Source organism: Pempheris klunzingeri, chromosome 11 (assembly GCF_042242105.1).
Source record: "Pempheris klunzingeri isolate RE-2024b chromosome 11, fPemKlu1.hap1, whole genome shotgun sequence".
NCBI lineage: Eukaryota > Metazoa > Chordata > Actinopteri > Acropomatiformes > Pempheridae > Pempheris > Pempheris klunzingeri.
Genome location: NC_092022.1, coordinates 16268079 through 16288225, shown reverse-complemented (window position 1 = coordinate 16288225; position 20147 = coordinate 16268079). Strand labels below are relative to the sequence as shown.

The window sequence follows — 20147 nt, the reverse complement described above, 5'->3', positions numbered from 1 at the left end:
CAGACACGCAGGGAAAGAGAGGGAGCGCGATGATAAGTGAGCTGTAGCATGTGGTAGTAGTGCACTAATCATGGTCTCCGGCTGAAGAAACACACAGGCGCCTCACAGGTTATTGAGAGATAATGGGATTCTCGGGGCAACAGACACACAGCTAAAGACAGATGAAATTTCAAAATAAATAATGCAAAATCCTCCTTCTCTCCTGCTGTGTGTGCGCCCCTGTGTCTATGTCTGCCTATGGGTGTGTACATTGTGACTCAAACTAACTGTTCTGCATGATGAAAAATGAGGAAATAAGGCATTAGTCAATATGGGAACAGAAACTAACCCAACTTTCAGAGTTTGAATACTGATCTTAGATTCCCAGTCACAAAACAGCGAACAGAACAATGTAAAAAATATCCAATGATGGTCATGACTGCTCCTTCTGGATTTGGCACTTTTGGGAAAAGAATAATGTAAATATGTGAAGGCTCAACAGGTTAAATGTGAACATCCTATGAGAAGCATAATTTTTGTCCGAATGCTTAAAGGTTCAGTGTGCAGGATCTATTAGCAAAGATGTAATATTGTATTCATAACTATGTTTTCGATATTGTATGAACACCTTAAACTAAGAGTCGTTACCTTATGAGCCCTTCATACCTTTTTCTCTGTGCCATTTGGTGTAGTATGTTCTGTCTCTGGTGATCTGTGCTGTATGTGGCTTTTCTATGTCATCTTGGCACAGTATGCTGACAGCCATATTCTGAATTCTTCCACTTAACAGATCACTGTCAAGTGCATTTAAAGAGTTGTTAAAATCACTGACATTGGCTGACATATGACAGTTACTGAGTCCTCACTCCCGTGAATATACATTATTTTCCTACCCCTTAACATCCAGTTCCCTTGCTGAAAATGTTATTATTGTTGAAATAATTAGTCAACTAGTTTTTAAGATTTAATAAAACACTTTTATCTCCCTTATTGAAAGAGAAAAGAGGAATTCATAACTTCAATTATAGACTCTGTTTCTTCTATTCAAACTGCATGGGATGCAGAGGATGGATAATCAGCCGTGCATCAGCTAAGCACAGGAAAGCGATTGAGAAGAACAGAACTGGAAACACTGGAGATGCAATGTATGCAGGATCGCAAAAAAAAAAAACCTAATTCAAAATCTCTACCTTCAGTAAAGGCTTAAAGCACTACATGAAGAGACCGCTTTCTCTCTCTCTTTCTCTCTCTCTCTCTCGACACTGTAGGAAACATTTTGATTGTAGCAACAAAGCAGGAGAGATGCTTGCCTGTCAGCATAGCTGGAAAGCAGGCGGTCAATTCCAGCTACAAGAGACTCTAAAGGTGTTATTATAAATAATCAAAAGTTCATTAGCATTCACCTAATGAAACAGAGTCTGCTGTAAGACCCCCTGGAGGTTCACTATTGAATTTTGTAAAGGTTTTCTGAACATGTTGATTAAGTTGTACAATGACCATGCCCAAGGTGTTAGAGGTAATTAACTAATTTAGCCTGTTTTCAGGTTATAAAATGAATTTGAATAAAAGTGAAGGCATCCTGTGACATTATTCTACTTGTTGTTAAATATTTATAGAAACATCACCAATATACAAACCAGATCACCAATAAATAAGGTTTTTGGATCCAGTGGTCCAGGTTCATTACGAACCATTAGAGACGACCTGAGAAGATGAATAACTTTACATGTATCTTTGTGTGGGGAAAGTCCTCCCTTCCACTCCCTTCATTTTCCTCAGTATTGGCCTAAATAAATAAATACTATATTCTCTCAAGTCTAGACTTAAAACGATGGATCAAACTGGATACCAACTTCTGTTGGCTTGGTTGTGAGGAGGTGGCCACCCTTGTGCACTTCGTATGGCGCGCTAGCATGTAGCATTAGCATGCCATGCGACAAAATTTGATTTGATTTTCATGGATCGTAAGGTGAGAGGAGGAAAGAAGAGGAATCCCACTTTGTGTTGTGACAACTGGGGGATCATGCACAAGACAAAAGCAAGGGAGCGCGAATCCTTCGGCCACCGTAGCTTCTCTACACGCTTGGAAAGGAAGACTTAAGTGCAGCGTGCAATTTCACCGCTAGATGCCACTCTAAATCCTACACACTGGTCCTTTAATATGGTTTTTAAAAATAGATGATTTATTACTAAATTATTTTATTTAAATTCATCACATTGTTGACACCATGTCACGGATGGCAGGGTCAGCGGTGGGACAAACACGGTTTCACTTGATTTCCTCTGCAGTCGTTTTACAGCTGCTGTGTGCAGGGTTGTTGTCACTGTGCTGGATCACAAGGTCTTGTGACAGCGTTGTTATTTCATAAACAGCTTCAGGGGGCCGTTGTAAAGGCACCCACTGTGTGAAACCTTTAAAACCTGTTTTGATATTTACTTTGAGTGTAGTGCCAGTGAATATACACTCTGTGACGCAAATTGCCCCAGTCCCACATCCCTTCTGCTCTTATGATTTGGAGCTGGACACCCACTAAGCACTGCAGGTCAAAGATTATAAGAATATATTACAGCGTGATAGATGTGACAAAAGATTTCAACAGGAAGGAATCAGCTTAAGGAAGCTTCACTTTGAACTTCTGTGTGACATTAACATGCAAGACAAAGTCAACAAGCTGGCCGCTAAAGCTGAGTCTGTCTTCCTGACCTGTGACACACTCCCGTTCCCCACACACACACACACACACACACACACACACACACACACACACACACACACACACACACACACACACACACACACACACACACACACACACACACACACACACACACTTCTAGCCAGTCGTCACACCAGTGCACCCTGTAAGCTGTCACTCATTCCCAGCTGCAGTGACCCCTGTCAGGCCTGTGTCACTTTCAGGGAGAGGGTTATCACGCCATCCACACACACTCACTCCTCGTTTTTTTTATTTATTTGTTTGTGTCACTTCGTTTTCTGGTGTCTGCCTTCATTCTGTCCATTTTCTACTCTACGCCCCTCCTGTTGCGATCAGGCGCCTTGTCTTTTTACTTGCCACCTCCTTGGCTCTGAAGTGTATATGAACAGTGAGGTGTTGGAGTTCACCTGTCTACAGATCCACTCTCCTCATTCAGTAGAAAAGCAGAGTCAGTTAAGTTCAAACTTTGTCTGAACTAAACTGACTCTGCTTTTCTAAATTCATAATTTTTTGTGCAGCCAAAACGTCCTTCATTCCGAGAATTAAAACACTATGCTAATTATTGAGCTAATTATCAAGAGGCTGTGTCTCCATGTGACTTTAGACCTGCTAAGATGCATTGTTCACCACTATGGCTTATAGATTACTCTACAGTAATGTGACTCATGTAAATAACCCCCCTGCTACACTCTGACTACATAATTGTTCATTTAAACATCCATCCATTGTCTATACCGCTTATCCTTCAGGGTCATGGGAGGGCTGGAGCCAATCCCAGCTAGACTAGTCGTCAGCCAATCACAGGACTGATGCATAGAGACAGACAGCCATTCACATTCACACTGACACTCACACCTATGGGCAACTTAGTGTGACCAATTAACCTAACCTGCATGACTTTGGACTGTTGGAGGAAGCTGGAGTACCTGGAGAAAACCCAGGCAAGCACAGGGAGAACATGCAAACTCCACACAGAAAGGTTCATCCGCTCTCATCAGACTTGTTTCAAGCCACAGCTGACCAACAAGTCCTCAGAATTAAACAGCTATAACAGTTATTAAAAATCAATGCTCAACTGAAAGCCACCACTCAACAGTTTTCTGAGCCAATCAGACAGATATGTCTGTTTTATAGGTTTTAGCTCATTGGTTGCGGATTTTTTTTTACCCTCGTCCTTATTCAGTGAGTCATAAAAATAAATATCATGAACCAAATTCAGATCACATCCACCTCGATTATATCCAGGTCAACCTGACGCTTTATAAAACATCAAGATGACTGAAATCTGTGTCAATCCAAACTAAGCTACAGTCCATTACTGAGAATAAATGTGAATGATATCATTGATCAGAGTAGTATATGACCCTGATGATCTTCAACAAATATGCAGTAATGTCAATTCTTTGTCTTATTTTTGTAGCTGTGTAGTCTCCTCTCTGGGAAATGTCATCTACACATCTATAGTAAAATGTCTAATCATGCTTCTCTCTCTCGTTGCAGTTGTGTGTGTGATAGTGATATTATACTGTGGTGTGTTTTTTGTGGGTATTTCTTCACCGCAGCTGGCTTTGACTTCACAGTGCTGAAAGAGAAAGTGATGAAGGCTGCAGGGATCATTAAACACTAAGTTACTGAGGCAAATGTTTCAGTGTCATGAGCTGAACACTGGAGAGACAGGCGACAGGATCTGGGGCCTGTTTCATGTCTGGCTCTCTTTTTGTTACCTGGTCCCGCTAAGCTCTGTTTTGTTCATCCTGGTGTCACAAAACTGGCTCTACTGACTCTAGGTTAGGCAATCCAGCATGTGAAAGAGGTAGGGTTCTTCATTACGAACCATTTACAAGCCATGAGCAGAGTATTTCATGTGACATGAGATGAATCATTCATTATCTATACAGCTTATCCTTAGAGTGTTGGTGGGGAGGGGTGCTGGAGCCAATCCCAGGTGCCACTGGGCGAGAGGCGGGGTAAACCCTGAACTAGCCACCAGTCAAGGACAGGGCTGACACAAAGAGACAGACAATATAAAATAACCACTTAACCTAGCAGTGGGAAGCCAGAGTATCTGCACAAGCATGAGGAGAACATGCAAACAAGGCCCAAGGGTTCAAACCTGAATTTTCTTACTAACCATCACACCACCAAACCTCTGTACAGTACAGTATGTGCAACATAATCACACAAAGATAGAGGCTAGAGGGTGACAGGGGGTATTTGTTTCCTTTAAAGAACACTGAGTCCTGACATACTATTACACTCTTCAGGATTTTTTCCCAGTAAAATTTTCCTTGTAGTTGTTGAATTCTTACACGAGAGCCTAATGAGTCATGTTTTTTTTTGAAGAAAAAAAAAGCCTTCATTTACCCTCCAATTTAAGGTGGTCAGGAACTAGACAGTTTCATATCTGAAGTCTGACTATTAGTTTGATCTAGTCAGAGTGTATCTTTCTGAAAGCGGCCCCTCATCCTCTGGGGTTAGCTGTACTGCACAGGTTACCATGGTGATCCAACCCAGTTACAAGAAAGCCAGCTTGATGACACTAGAAAAGTTAAGCCTGAAGATAGGTGCCAACACACTAATCTGGCATGGTGATACAGGCTCCTGATCTGTACAGCGTTAATCTTGGGTATACATACAGGGTGACGAGCAGCCATGCTTTGCTGAAATTTTTATTAGACACTGAAGAACTTCACCGTCCCTCTAAAAGATATATAATTAAAACCGGGAGGGTAAACAGAGGACAGAGGCTAATGAGTCTTATTATTTTCTCCCATCACACGGGGGGAATACTTAACCTGTCCTCTTCCTCTGTACATGAAGTACATGATGCTGACCAGAATACTAATTGTTGTGATTTCCAAGCTCAGATAACAAACTTTTTTTTTTTTTTTTAGGAGGATGGGTGAGCGTGAATGAAAGAGAAAGGAGGTTGTATTTTAGGGTGCAGTGGTAAAGGGAGAAGAAAGTGACAAGCTAAATGCTGCTACACCTGCAGCAATCACTCCATCTGCTTTAATTGTTCTACATCTTCAGTATCAGGACACCATGTTCGCAGAACTGATTCTGCAGATTCACAAGACTTTCACTTATCGGAGTGCATGCTGGCCTTTCAAACATCTTAAAATCCAACATACAAATTCTCTCGGGAAATTAATTGGTTCCTTTGGGGATGTCGTTACACACTCGGCCTAATAGGAGGGAGAGGACATACATGGCAGGCGTGAGAGGGTGCATTCCCATACAAATCAGACGTGTTTTAATTGTAGCACTGTCACTGTCTGTGTTCACTGGCAGCCAGAGATTGGTCTTTGAATCACGGGGAATTATTCCTCCTCTCTTACGTTTAACTGAGGAGAGAGGACATTGAACTCCTCTGGTGGGGTTCAACAAAAAGCTCTTTCAACTCTTTTTTTGAAACATATTTTATTTTAGTGCTTAAGTGCTCCCTAAAAATGCTCCAATGTTTCACTGTGTGATCCAGTTTTATCTTCATTTCGACATTAGAGAGGATGTCAAACAGAGGTTGCTATTGTTTCCTCACAAAGGAAAATAAGACATATCTTACTATAATTTAAGAGCTTTAAGATTTATGACTATGATTCAATAAAAATCAGTAATGCAGCATATATAATGACCTCTACCACGATATTGATGTTTTTAACAGCAGGCCCAGCAGGAGGCTAAAACCCACTTGAGATATTGGAAATGACAGCATGTTGAAAGCATGTAATTACAGCATTGCACAGTCAATACAATTTACATTGACGTTCACCACTGACTGAGTGTGACCATGCAGGGGTTCATCCAGACGGCTGAGTGATTTGATTCTGCATAATTGACATGATCTACAGGTAGATGCAGGGAGTTTTCGAGTGGATCGAGACGTTTCCTGCTCAGTAAAATACGGTTTATGAGGGCCAGATCTCCTGAAAAAATACTTCTTTCCTCAACCAGGAACCCAGATAGTTGTATCCACATCCACAGTTACTCTTATCATTAAAGATTAAATTGAGAACTTCTTCGTAACCACTGACCTGACGCCCAGCTGAGCCCAACGTTCTGTGTTTACATCCACCTCAATGAGATTGTGTGTTTTTGTGGAGGTCTCAAGCTGATACTGACGCACGTCCTTCTGCACAGAAATAGACAGCTGGAAACAGACCTTGTTAGACAGCAGACATCTGCACTTTTAAACCTCAGCAAATCCTATCAGACATCACCTATCTGGGCGAAGAGAGAATATTTTGTGTTTTTTAAAAAAAGGAAAAAATGGCTTTTCTATGTTGTTTCAATCGACCCTTTAAAATATATCATATAAATTGTAGTCCAAACTTCAAAATTATTCAATTTACTGTGATTTGGGATAAGGAAAGACGGGGAAATCTCACTTTTTGGAAAATGAAACCATGAAAAGTTACTGTGATCAATTCATTATCAAAAAAGTTGCCCATGTCTAATTATTGATTAATTGGCTAAATGATTAATTAACCAATTGTTTAAGTTCTAATTGTGTATACTGATGGGAACTTTAGTCTTATACAGTGCGTCATATTTTTCTTTTCTTTTTTTAATGTAGAATATTTATCTGCAAAGCAACCAGTAGCTCCAGCTGGCAGATATATGAAGTGGAGTAAAAAATATATTATGGTAAACTCAGTATAATGTATGTCAACACTTACACAGCACTTAAGCAGATGTACTGTTACTTGTTGCCACTGAATTACACAAACTACATTAATAAACATAAAAAACTGTCTTCAGAAGTCATCCTGTGAGTCCTGTGACCTCTGGGTATATATGAAACATATCAGACATAGGAGACAGATACAGCTTTTTAGACCCTTTATGTTGCTACCAGTGGGGCAAACAGCGATAATAAAAGCACAGAAGCCTGTTGTATGAAGACTCATACTCAACACAAGTATTCTGAAAAAAATGAAACAGTATTTATCGACGCCAAATGAAAGAACTTCAAGAGAAAATTCACTATTTTTACGAATGAATGTATCCCATCCATGCGTCGTGTAGTAGTATCTGCTGTCTGTCTCATACTCAGGCGTTTATTTGTTTTTCAAATGACAAATTGGGCAGCAGCTCCTGCGGGGCGATCATCCACCATCGAGTTGCGCACGACTTGATGACATCAGTGGGGACGAGGGATCCTGAAAAATGACTTCGGCGTTGGTGTGACGACAGTGACCAGTGAGTATAAATGCTGAGAGGCAAAGTTATCTGCTCACACCTCTAGACTTGGCCTTTACGGGTCACCAACCGCTGCGAGAGGCTGAGAACAACCATCCTAGAGCTGGGAAAGACGACTATTTGGAAACTTCCCAGGTGAGTCTGGCGCACTTCAGAAGAAACCCTCATACAAAGTAAATATGTCTTTTGTGTTAGTGGCTCTGCTGCATCATATCTGTGAGGGTTAGATTTATAATGCGTTATCCACTTTATTTTTTTTATACACTTTTAGACGGCATGCCCTTCAGTCTAAATCTTTTCTTTCAGTAAAACAAGTTTAGAATGCTGCTGCTGCTGCTGCTGCAGTGAATTGATTTGTTTTCAATGCGAATTTACTTATTTTACAAATCTATAAGAACTTGCAGCATTAAAGGATTTCTGGTAGATCTTAACAAGTTGAAACAAGTTGCAATTGGCACTGGTCATATGATCTCCTCCGTTGGTTTCACGTTTCTTCTCAGAAAAATAAGCCCACGGGTCTGTTCATTAAATCAAATAAGGTAAAAAAAAATACTTGCTGCAGTGCAGCCATTAAATTAGAGTTCACTTTACCCCCCACGTTAATTTAATTTCGGAAATGTGTCTCCCTCCAACCGTAATCTATTTCTTCAACAGACGACCAACTAAATTACCATGAAGTCGACATGCATGCTCATCTTGGCTTCTCTCGTGGTCTGCAACTTGGCCGTGTCTGGAGGACAGGGCATCCCCGCTGAGGATGAGACGGACAGAAGGACCATAGACGACATCATACTACAGAAAGCAGAAAGTGTCCTGTTACAGACCATTCTCAAAAAGATGCAGGATGAAGATGGCAGAAACGGTGCGTAAAATATGTTGTCTTGGACCAATTACGCAGGCAACCAATGAACGACTGGTTTGATGTGAAAATGTTCCATAAAAGTACTTAAAAATGTTAAATCTGCCATTTAAATTTGATTTCCCGATATCTGGGCTATTTGTCTCATGTTTTAAACTGAAAGTCTTAAACTGAAGTGGCAGCAAGTTTGAGCTCAACGTCCACATTTGGGTGTTGTTCAGTTAGATAATTGGGCTTATAAATAATAATGAAAAACAATCGTTGGAATTGCGTTTTAAAACATGAAAATGGCAAAGAATTTGCTTCCAAGTTTATATGATGTATTTAATATGGAACCAACGCACTCGTTTGCGCGCAATTTACGCACGGCACAGAGAAGCTGGGGAAAGACGTTTTTGCAGTAAAAGGATAAATAAAGGAGAGGTGATCTAAATAATGTTTTCCGCTCTCCAGAGGGATCTTCCTCTCAGACAGAATGGGTGACAAAACGACAGCATCCCGGTAAGAGATACAGCGAGATTTTGGAGAAGCGGCAGCATCCGGGGAGGAGAGAAGAAGACGAGGATGAACAGTACTTGGATGTTCAAAAGAGACAGCACCCGGGCAAACGCGAAGACGAAATGCACTCGTTCATGGAGCTCCAGAAAAGGCAGCACCCGGGGAAGCGCTTCACTATGGGACACGTTTCTGACAACCCCGTAGTGCTCCTGAGTGAACTTTCAAAACGACAGCACCCGGGCAAGCGCTACCTGGTGCTGCACAGCAAACGCCAGCATCCAGGTAAGCGCCATCCCGAGGACGAGGACGCCGACGGGGACTGGGACGCGAACGCGGATGGAGACGAAGACCTCGCTGAGTTGGAAAAGCGTCAGCACCCAGGAAAACGGTTTTGGGATATCTCCAGTCCGGATTTAGGCACAAACAGTCCGTGTGATGTATTGGACCCTACGAGCTGCAGCAAAACCGGTTTGCTGCTCGACTTTTTAGACAACATCAACAAGAGCACCGCCGAGGAGAAGAGACAACACCCGGGTAAAAGGTTTGCACCCGAGGAGGACTTAGTGGGGGGAGAGTAGGCTGAACAAAAGTCTGGTGCGCGTGTACTGCTGTATTGTAAACAAATAAGTGTGTAAATTAAGTGACCGTAATGAATTATTAAAAATGAAAAAAGAATTTACATCATTTAAACTTTTGTTTTTTCTTTGGCAGACAGTCTCTGTATCATCATCGCGCAACATTTATCCACCGTTTGTTTCTTTGGAGAGCTTGTGCGTAATTGTCCTCCAAACTGACCATATCACTGTAAATAAGGTTTTCACGAGAGTGCGCGCCCTAGATTGAACTTAATTAGTTAATTATTAGTATTGTAGTTATCATCATCCGGTATTCATTCCATTAATTTGGCTACTACTCGGAGAATGAAAGCATTAGTCTACCGGCTTTTGCGATGTTGCCTCTGTGAGGCAGCACACCCTTGTCAGCACAGTAAATGCTTGAAATATGATAAATCAAAGTGGCTTCTTCACGGTTAGGAAATCCCTTAATTGACTGATTCCTGATTTGTGTTCCATTCTTTTTTTTTTCCTTATGTAAAATATAATGAATACCACAGCAAATAAAATGTGTCATTGATAATTTTTCTACACATTAATGCATGTATTTAATGTTGTAAATTAAAAGCTACCTTTGCCTTAAAGTCAACCACCAATGTTTTTGTTGGACAATAAAACACATTGGTAAAAAATGTATGGTTTGCTTTAGTCACTATTATAGTCTGTTATACTGTTTATTCAACCCAACTATAGGTCTAATTAGTGTGTAGTCCCACAAAACAGTCACTCAGCCTCAGCCTCATCTGACTGATCACTGCAGCTCAACAGCAAGGCGAGTGCATCAGGTATCCTCTTTTCAGTTTAATTGGGCTCATTCCATCAGAGCCTCGGGAGCAGCTGTCCACAGGGTCCATCGATATGCAAATTATTCATCAAGCATATGACTTAGAGATGGAGACTTAATGGTGAGAGATGCTCCAGTGAAACACACACACAACTTTCTGCTCCAGCGGTAATGCTCAGGGTTCAGCCGCTTGACAAACCATTTAACAGGAAAAAAATGCACCTAATCTGATGTACAGAATGAACAACTTTAAATGAACTATATGGCATGCATGAAATATTTGTTAGACTTTCTGAAATGCTTCAAGAAGAGAAGGTGATAGACAATAGATGTAATGTAGATAAAATCCATGACGGCTTTGGAGTTTCTGTTATGTTGAGGCTAGACTGTGAATAAAATGTCTTTAAAGAAGCCCACACGCTCATCTGTGAAAAGTACGAGACCCATGCACACTTGATTTACTCTGTAGTTCAGTGGTTTCTAACGTTTTTGGATAGTGAGCCCTTAAAATGAAGCAACGTCTACTTGTGACCCCTCATCACGGGTCATGTCCTTGGTGTGAATGTGAGCAGTTTAAGCAAAGAGAGATGAGTGAAGGCCTGAAAAGTTGCTTCTATCTAACTATCCAGGATTTCACAAATCAAAGGCAAAAATTAGAGAAATTTCAAAAGAAATCCTTTTAGATTAAACACAATTGTACATAACAGAAATATCTGTTCGTTCGTATACATTCAGTCATTTGTGATACCTCAGATTAATGTTCCTAACCCCCAGATTGAGAGCCGTTGGGAGACCAATTACACTTTAATTTGCTCACGACTGACTAACCTGCACGGGGGCCATGGGGCACAAAATGAGCTTTGGACCCCTACTGGCCTCATATTTCTCCTCTTCTCCGTACACCATCGTATCATCAAGTGCTCAACGAGTGAAGTTCACACTGCACACAACACATCTGGCATCTCAATTGTGTTTGGCCATAGAGCCCCAGAAACTGAGCTGTAGGATCCGCCACAGGACCCGCATCATGATTTCAGGTCATATTGTAGTACACACTCCTGAGCAAATTAGCAATTAATTACATTTTCCTAAACCAACTGACACAAAGTGATCCTGGGACAACTTTCCACACCAGCCTTGCATTCGCCGACATAACTGAGCAAAAGTTTGGCATGACTCCATAAGTCACCATGAACTGCTTAGGTTTATACTTCAAGGAGACTATAAGTTCCGATCACTTGAAACAGCAGTTTACTTATAAACAGCCGTCAGAAAGCAAAAGCACAGAAACACATTGATGGCGTTAAGACAAACACAGGCTTGTTCACCGGTTCAAAAAATACTTAGTCAAAGAAAAAATATCAACAGGCTTTCAAAATCAGAGTGTAAAAACATCAAGTGTAGAAGCATAAATCATCAGTGGTAACAGCATTAACACTGGGACAAAATCTGCATTCAACCCAAACTAAAGTAAGTATGATAAGAAATAGGGGAGACAGACAGGAAAGAGCAAGTGTGCAGACAGACACCTTCATGGTGCTCCTTTCATTATGGGACAGCACCCGGCAGCTTGTTGTGTTCGACATCATGAAAATATGGACAGTAGGGCATATTTTACTAAAATACAGAAAATATACAGAAGAAAGGCTAGTGAGTGGGGCCCAGTGTAAAAAGTGTATCATAGTATGAAGGGCAGAAAATGGCTGCTGGACTAATCGCAGGACAGATGAAATGGTATGTATGGCAAGTTTATATCCAGACAGAGACAGCACTGCGACAATTAATGTGCCAACAGCCGTAAAACCTCGAACAAGAAGCAGCAGTAGAAGAAGAATTGCACGATGGCACATCACAAACTTACATTGTGGTCCAGTGTTGTGTGTGTGTGTGTGTCATCCCAGTCCGTGTGAATTTCGCGCCGTTTGTCCCTCTTCGCTTCCCTTACAGACTGAATGCTAATCACATGACCAAGCAGGGCGACTGCTGCTGCAGCAGCTGATGTTTTCGAGCTGTCAAAGAGAAGCTAAACTATCAACCACACAGTCACTGTTGGATTCATTTGTGAGTATTAATGATCCGTCGTGTTTATAAGTGCGGGAGTGTCTGGTCCTCTGAAGTTAAAAGTTATTTGTGCCCGTGTTTTGAACAGCGGGACTGGAGAAACGATGGCTGAAGAAAGCGAGAGCTGCTGCTAGCTCTCTCCAGCTAGCTCTGTTCACGATAAGGGCGTCCAGCGTTCCCCAAGTATTAGCTAAACAATATGACTAATGAAATAACGTCAAACAAAATAGAGCTAGCTTGCTGTCAGAAAAATACATATTTAACGTTAGCTAGGGTTGTATGTCGCTGCCTTCGTGGGTTAAATATACAAACAGACTATTGGTTTTGGGTTATAAACTCATATGGGAACCTGTTAATTAGGTTAATTATAATGTGCATGAGGCCAAAGAACGTATAACTTTAAATCACTGTCGTCATGTAAACCTATGTGCTGCAACGTTAGCTTGTTTGCAAAGATTTCGCATTAGAGATCTATAACACGATATTTAGCTAAATCGGTGCAGGTGTAATAATCACCAAATATATTCAAATATGCTAAATAAGAAATATGATATAATTCAGCTTCACAATCCTCTGGAATTTGGTTTGCCTGTCAGAAATTGCTTGGACTCTGTTTATTGCCCTGACACTCCTGCCTCCTGTGTTTTTATCACATAAAAGTCACACTACAGCGAATGATGCATTATTATGTTTGCATAAGTTCAACCAGAATAGATTTTTTTTGGCAAGTTAGTATATATTTTAATCCCCTAAAGTATCTGGGATTTCATGTATGATTCTGTTAAATATATGTAGCCTCAGTCTGCTTTGTCCTGCTCTTCAGTGTCCCAGGATCTTCTGTGGCGTGATGGAGCTAATATGGGGTGGGCTGCACACCCCATGACATGTGGACCGAAGCAGGAATCTTGCACCTTTCGTATCCTCCCCAACAACACAGCCGGCCGCTGTCATGGCCTCCAGCTATCCACCCCCCTTTGAGGGCACAGGCGAAGTGAAAGAGGGCTTTCTTTGCCCACTGTGCCTAAAGGATCTTCAGTCATTTTACCAACTCCAAGACCACTATGAAGAGGAGCACTCTGGGGATGACCGACATGTCAGGGGACAGCTCAAGAGTGAGTCCTATTAATTGCGCTTGTGGACTCACAGCCACTGTACCATTAATATTATCATGCTGTACTGCCAAACAGTGTCTAAAGAAACAAAAATAACCCTCTGCTGGTTAATGCAGCAAAAGCTGTGTAAGGAGTACAATTTGAATTTGATATAAGGTCACTGCAGTGTCTGATCAGGGGTAATTGTTGCCAGGATGAATTGGCAATTATTCTGCTGCAACCTCTCAGGGAGGGACAGTAGAGGAGCTTAGAAAAATGTCGACGGGAAGAAACAGACGCAGGTATGGGGAGAGTGCCCTGATTTGTATGTAGTTGTCCAGATTGTTTTTGCAGACCTGTGTGTATGTTGTGCTTTCTGCATTTTCCACACATGGAGGGAGTTGTGTCCTAATTTTCTTTGTGCACAGGTTTGGTTCAGAAGGCAAAAAAAGCCAAAGACAAGCTGTTGAAAAGGGATGGAGATGACAGGCCGGATACAGGCAGTTATGAGTCCTTCTACTATGGTGGAGTGGACCCCTACATGTGGGAGCCTCAGGAACTGGGTGAGTCTGGTGAAGTGGACTGTAAACTGGCTGGAAATTAATCTCCTCCCAGTGTTGATTATTATTGAATGACTACCAAAACCTTTAAAACAGCAACCACATGCTGAACTCTCACTCTTGTGTTTTTTCCTTTCTCTCTGTCTCTTTTGTAGGAGCAACCAAAAGTCACCTGGATTTCTTCAAGAAACACCGTGCAGCCAGGATAGATCACTATGTCATTGAGGTCAACAAGCTCATCATCAGACTGGAAAAGGTGTGCTTCCAAAAGCAAATCACAGCTTATTCACACCATAAACTTCTTCCTGCTGTTGTTGAAAGTATAGTTAAGATGGGCCTAACTGTGCCAACCCATTTAACGTGAATACTGTTGTTTCAGTTGACATCGTTTGACAGGTGCAACTCAGATGCCGCCAAAATCAGAGGTTCGTCAATGTGTTTTCAGTACAAGTGTACAAGTCTGACTCCTTTAGATGTGTGTAAATATGATTTATTTATTCTAAATTAACAAGCGTTCATGCTCCTTTTATAGCCATTGAGAAGTCGGTAGTGTCATGGGTGAATGACTCGGATGTCCCGTTTTGTCCCGACTGTGGAAACAAGTTCAACATCCGGAACAGGCGGCACCACTGTCGTCTCTGTGGGTCCATCATGTGTAGGAAGTGCATGGAATTTGTCCCATTACCTCTGGCTCGTACGTATGAACGAAATGCTTGCAAACTAGGGGAAAACATCAGATATCGAGTTGAAGTGTTGCTATATGTTTCTCAATGCTGTGAAATGTTTGCTGTTTATCTGTTCACAGAAAAGCTGCTCAGTGGGACACGAGAGGCCCTGTGCGTACCTGGTAGCCCCGTTCAGACCCAGTCTCCACCCGCAGGAGGTGGCGGCAGCGGGATGGGCTCCAGGAGAGGCAGCATCAGCAGCCTGAGCAGCGTCACCTCCATGCTGGAGGAAAAGGACGACGAGAAGATTCGCTGCTGTCACCACTGTATGGACACGCTGCTGAAGAGGCAGCAGAAGTTGGAAGAGAAGGACCACGTGCCAGATGTAGTGAAACTTTACGAGGTTGATACATCAAATTGTCTCATAGTAAAAATGAAAAGGATCTTAACAGATTTCACAATTTTTCTCTTCTGCTGTTCCCACCACTAATTCTGTGTTTTCTTTTTCAAGCTGGGTTGAGTTTACACTGTTGTATCCTTCCCGTCATTCAGTGTTTGTCTTTTGGGGTTTCCTGTTGTTCACTTGCTCAAAACTTGTCTTCCTGTCAGAGGCTGAGGATGTGCATGGAGAAGGTGGATGAAAGGGCTCCAGAATACATCAGAATGGCTGAGTCTCTCAAGTAAGGCCCATTGAAAAGCATTTCTAATATGAAAAATAATCTTTGGCTGTTTGATATGAGAGATTGTTGTTGACCGCCATGGCTGTATTCTTTCACAGCGCCGGGGAAACCACATACAATCTCGACACCGCTGGTGGGCTGAGACTGGAAGTACAGAAATACTACGAACTAATCGATGCCCTGAGGTAGATGTCAGCCCTGAATGACTGTTTGAAAACTGAACAAAAGTCTTCTGTTATGTTTGTACTTTTGTAAAAAAGATCAAATGGAGTTCTGTGTTTTCTTTTCAGTAAGAAGATTTTAACACTAGGAGCAAAAGCTGATCCACCACCACATCCAAAGGCCCTTCAGCTGCAGAGGATGATCCGCTATACAGCCACGCTGTTCGTCCAGGTGAGACCAAGTTCTGAAAACTCTCATTGTGAAAAAAGATAAGATCCCCATTTGGACAGAATACATTTTACAGGGAGAGGTTACAAAATATATTGTAATTTACTAACGCTGTAAAGGGTGATCAGCGCAGCGCCGTGTATAAAACCTCAGACATGCAAAGTGTGTCTCCAGACTGGACTTTACAATAATTTGAGGACCAGACATGTTACTGAGAAACAGTAAATTACAGTGGCTGTGATTATGGCAGCGATTGGAGGTAGAAATCACACACGTGTCCTCCAGACATGATGTGAATCACTAACCATTATATTGCAGGTTATATTGCAATCACCTCACCTCCACTAAAGAAAGAAATCCTGTCCTCACGGGGCTGTGGAGTTTCTTTCCAATCATCGCTCCATTTATACATTTTTCTCATTCAACCATTCTGCCTGCCTTCTCTGTTTTAGGAGAAGCTGTTAGGTCTCATGTCTTTACCCACTAAGGAGAAATATGAAGAGCTGAAAGAAAAGAGGAAACAGGAACAAGAGAAGAGAGTCCAACAAGAGCGAATGGTGAGATTGTGTCCTGATATTTCTCTGTTGATCTTTCATACACATGACATGTCACTAAATGTTTATACTACACAGGAGTCCCTGAAGAAGAAGCAGGAGTCTGAGAGAAACCGTCCACCTCCCAGCACCAACGGAGAGCTGCCGCAGGCCCCCAGAGCTCCACGCATGACCAAAGCTGGTGGTTGGCTGCCCTCTGCGGACTCCGTCCATACACGCAGCGAGCTGGAGGACCCCCTCCTGCAGCAGATTGAGAACATACAGTCGTTCCTTCGCCAGGCACGGGAGGCCCAGAGGACAGATGAGGTCGCCATGTTGGAGGAGAACTTGCGTCAGCTGCAGGATGAATACGACCAGCAGCAGACCAGCCTGGCCATTGCACTCTCACGGAAGCTGGCCGATGAGGAGAGCTTGCAGCAGGGGGAGCTCCATCGTCTGGAAGCAAGGGAAAGGGAGGAGATGGAGCACTGGGGCCCCATTGTGGGCGCCACCCAACCTTCCCTCACCTGGGAGAGGTCTCTGGATATACATACGGCAGAGGGCCTCCAAGAAGAAGAAGACACTGATGCAGACGACCTGACTCCTAAAGCTGAGAGGAGTCCATCTACAGTAAGGGCGTTCCCCACTGTCACAAGCCCGGAGGAGTCACCTCCCAGGTTGAGGAGCTTAGGGGGGCATGTAACCCCCCCTGGTGGTGAAGGACAGACTAGCACCTCCCTTAATCCTTTCGATGAGGAGGACTCTACTCCCATTGAGGAGGATCCATCCAACCCCTTCTTTGAGGACATCAAGAGAGAACACAAAGAGGTAACCAATGGGAAGAAAGAATACAACCCTTTCGATGAAGAGGAAAACGTCGAGGAGGACAAACAGGTCGAGACTGTACCTGGCAACCCGTTTGAGGAAGACGACAATACTGACACAGGTAACCCTTTCCTGGAGGCCTCTGGGAATTCTCCCGTGATCTCGACCAACCCTTTCGATGGAGACAACGACGACGAGGTTTTGCCCGATGTGGACATGATAGAGGAGGAGCTGCTGCTGCAGCAGATTGACAACATTAGGGCCTACATTTTTGACGCCAAGCTCAGCGGCCGCCTCGATGAGGTGGAGCTCCTCGCAGAGAACCTCAGAGAGCTACAGCACACCCTACAAGAACAGAAGAAAAAGAAACACTGACACCTTTCTGTCAAAATCCCCCTGATTACCTGCTACTTACCAAGTCCTGCAAGACCAGCTTACTTGACATGACTAATGAGCCCACTGATTTTAGTTTGGGTGAGGTCTGCAGCACCACAAAAAGATTCAGTTGGCCCCAAAATTAAATATGTACTAAAGTTCAGTAGTCAGGAGGGACTCTTAATTTCCAGACATCTTTCTGAACCACTGATCCTGCACAGGATAACACACGGCTGGGTCCTATCCCAGCATGCACACTTTTTAAGCACTGCAAGTAAAAATTCATTTCAACACTCACAGTGCTGAAGATATTTGCATACATGAACAGCAGAAGGTAGAAGGATGCCACTGAAATGATTTTTAATTTGACATTCAGATGGTTGTTTGAGTGCAACTGTGGTCCTATGGAAGTCAGGATGTGTGCGTTGGCTCTCTGGTTGTTTCTGGGGCTTATTCCCCCAAATTAAGTTAAAAGAGTAAATGGGCTACAGAGGTCTGGGAAGATCACCTTTTTCTAACATTTTTTTTCCATCTTCAAACTCGTAGTCTGCAGCCCCAGCTGGCGCTGGCTCAAGTGACGTGAGGAAAGTCATCACATTTTGCACAGCTCCATCTGGAGAGAAAAAGCAGACTTTTATGTGTAAAATTGGTGGAGTTCCCCTTTAATTCCATTGATGTTAGTGGCATCTTGTTGTTGTACTTTGGTTTATTTGTGGTAACTGAAGTTCCTGCTGCTCACTGAACTAAAAACCAAAGAACCAAACCACACATTACTGTTCTAGCTGGACCATAAACAACATTCAGACAAAATAACCATCTGATAGTTTAACAAGGAACAAATGGAATTGGACTTTTATGACCATATTTAGACAGGCAGCGCTGGAAGGAGATTAATCAATAAATAAATGGTTATATATTGAAATTTAATCCCAGGTTTAAATTACTTATTCAGTCACATGATTTGCACCACTTGTTGCAGAGCTTGTGACCACTTTGTGTCATACGTTTAAAGAGGAATTAAAGGCACATTACACGAAATCAAGCCATTCTTGTTGTTCCTGGTATGTAACCGTCACTGATGCAAGGAAAAGATTTTAATCTTTAATCTTAAATCACACTGTTATTAACTCCTTTGAAACAATGTCCATGACAGCAACTGAATATATATTTGTTCTAACAACTCTTCATTTCTGTTTCAGTGAAAGTAGCTTTTTCTGTAAAGCTGAATTTAAATGAACATGTTAACTTTTCTCTGTCTCTCTGCATGGTTTAGATGTAAGTTTTACTCAAGCAGATTCAGTTCAGTAATCATTGTTTTGTGCATCATGTTGGCTTTGGCATTTTAGACTTTTTCTTTTCTTTTTTTTTTAAAGCATCTTAAATGCCACAGTGAGCCAAGTGAATGAAGCATTTTCCAAGTCCTACAGTGCGACCCCTACAGGTTGTGATCTTATTGTTTACAGTGGCACTACTGATCCAACTGAGCACTCGGGTTACTCGATTCTCGTGTCTGCGTTTCTTTGAAGTGCTGTGTGACGCTGCTGGTCTTTCTATCGCGCGGTGGACAAGCTCGTCTTCCTGCTTTCATTTAGGTTTTTTTTTTTTTAATACATTTGGACATACTGATATAATCTCTCCGCACAGCACTCCTGATCCATGCTGTCGGCCAAGATCTGTATATAAAGCACGTTATCCGATCAGTGGTGCGGTTGTCTGGCCACCCGGCTCATTGCACATTGTAAGTCAACTAATAACACACCAGAATTCACTAAAATCCCAGTTTGTACAGACATTTCTCCATATTTGTAAAGCTCAACTTAATTCTTTAGGTCAAAGCAATTTTTTTTTGTCAGATAAATTAACACTACATGAATGCCAGCAAGTATTATCACTCACAGTGCTGCTAGGGTCCTTGCATAAATTTGTCCTTGTGCTTTTGAATGTCCATATTTCTCTTCATAGACAAAAACAGTGTTTTGCGCGGTCTCTTGATCTCACACTGCTTATATGTGACATCCACAGAGGATTTTAAGCAAAACGTGGCACAGTAAATGTTTTGTGAATAACTTGAGGAGCTATGTGTATGTGTCTTAGCAGCTGATTTTAGAAACTGCATTAACATTAATTGCAAAATTAAAAACATTTTGGACACATAATTTACTTTAGAAAATTCAATTTCAGCACGAATAAAAAAACATTGTCTCTGTAAAATGTTTGTACTCCTTCTTGTCATAAATGTGGTGACTCTGTCTCTAATCAATCTCAGCTTGATCCTGCCTTTTGCATGTAACTACTGTGGTTATGATTACTTAGA

At 42.1% G+C, this 20147-nt stretch overlaps 2 protein-coding genes across 3 annotated transcripts; both read left to right on the top strand.

The window, feature by feature from the left end:
- Window positions 1–8570: 8570 nt before the first annotated feature.
- Window positions 8571–9833, top strand: trh (thyrotropin-releasing hormone). The gene is made up of 2 exons (XM_070840241.1): window positions 8571–8760; window positions 9211–9833. The coding sequence occupies exons 1-2, from the start codon at window positions 8571–8573 to the stop codon at window positions 9831–9833; spliced, it is 813 nt and encodes a 270-aa protein (XP_070696342.1).
- Window positions 9834–12633: 2800 nt separating this feature from the next.
- On the top strand, window positions 12634–20124 carry LOC139209637 (rabenosyn-5). 2 transcript variants are annotated; one of them, XM_070839428.1, is made up of 12 exons: window positions 12634–12714; window positions 13538–13826; window positions 14234–14368; window positions 14521–14621; window positions 14745–14790; window positions 14898–15059; window positions 15171–15433; window positions 15640–15710; window positions 15809–15895; window positions 16001–16103; window positions 16553–16657; window positions 16733–20124. In XM_070839428.1, the coding sequence occupies exons 2-12, from the start codon at window positions 13664–13666 to the stop codon at window positions 17831–17833; spliced, it is 2337 nt and encodes a 778-aa protein (XP_070695529.1). In that variant the 5' UTR covers window positions 12634–12714; window positions 13538–13663; the 3' UTR covers window positions 17834–20124. The 2 variants fall into 2 exon arrangements, with proteins under 2 accessions (XP_070695529.1, XP_070695528.1); XM_070839427.1 differs by having other exon boundaries at window positions 14898–15433.
- Window positions 20125–20147: the final 23 nt, after the last annotated feature.

Coding starts and splice junctions, on each gene's coding strand:
- LOC139209637 (XM_070839427.1), top strand. CDS start 13,664: ATGGCCTCCAGCTATCCACCCCCCTTTGAGGGCACAGGCGAAGTGAAA. Junction 14,791..14,897: donor AGATGCCGCCAAAATCAGAG/GTTCGTCAATGT, acceptor CTCCTTTTATAG/CCATTGAGAAGTCGGTAGTG. Junction 15,434..15,639: donor ATGTAGTGAAACTTTACGAG/GTTGATACATCA, acceptor TCTTCCTGTCAG/AGGCTGAGGATGTGCATGGA.
- trh (XM_070840241.1), top strand. CDS start 8,571: ATGAAGTCGACATGCATGCTCATCTTGGCTTCTCTCGTGGTCTGCAAC. Junction 8,761..9,210: donor GGATGAAGATGGCAGAAACG/GTGCGTAAAATA, acceptor TCCGCTCTCCAG/AGGGATCTTCCTCTCAGACA.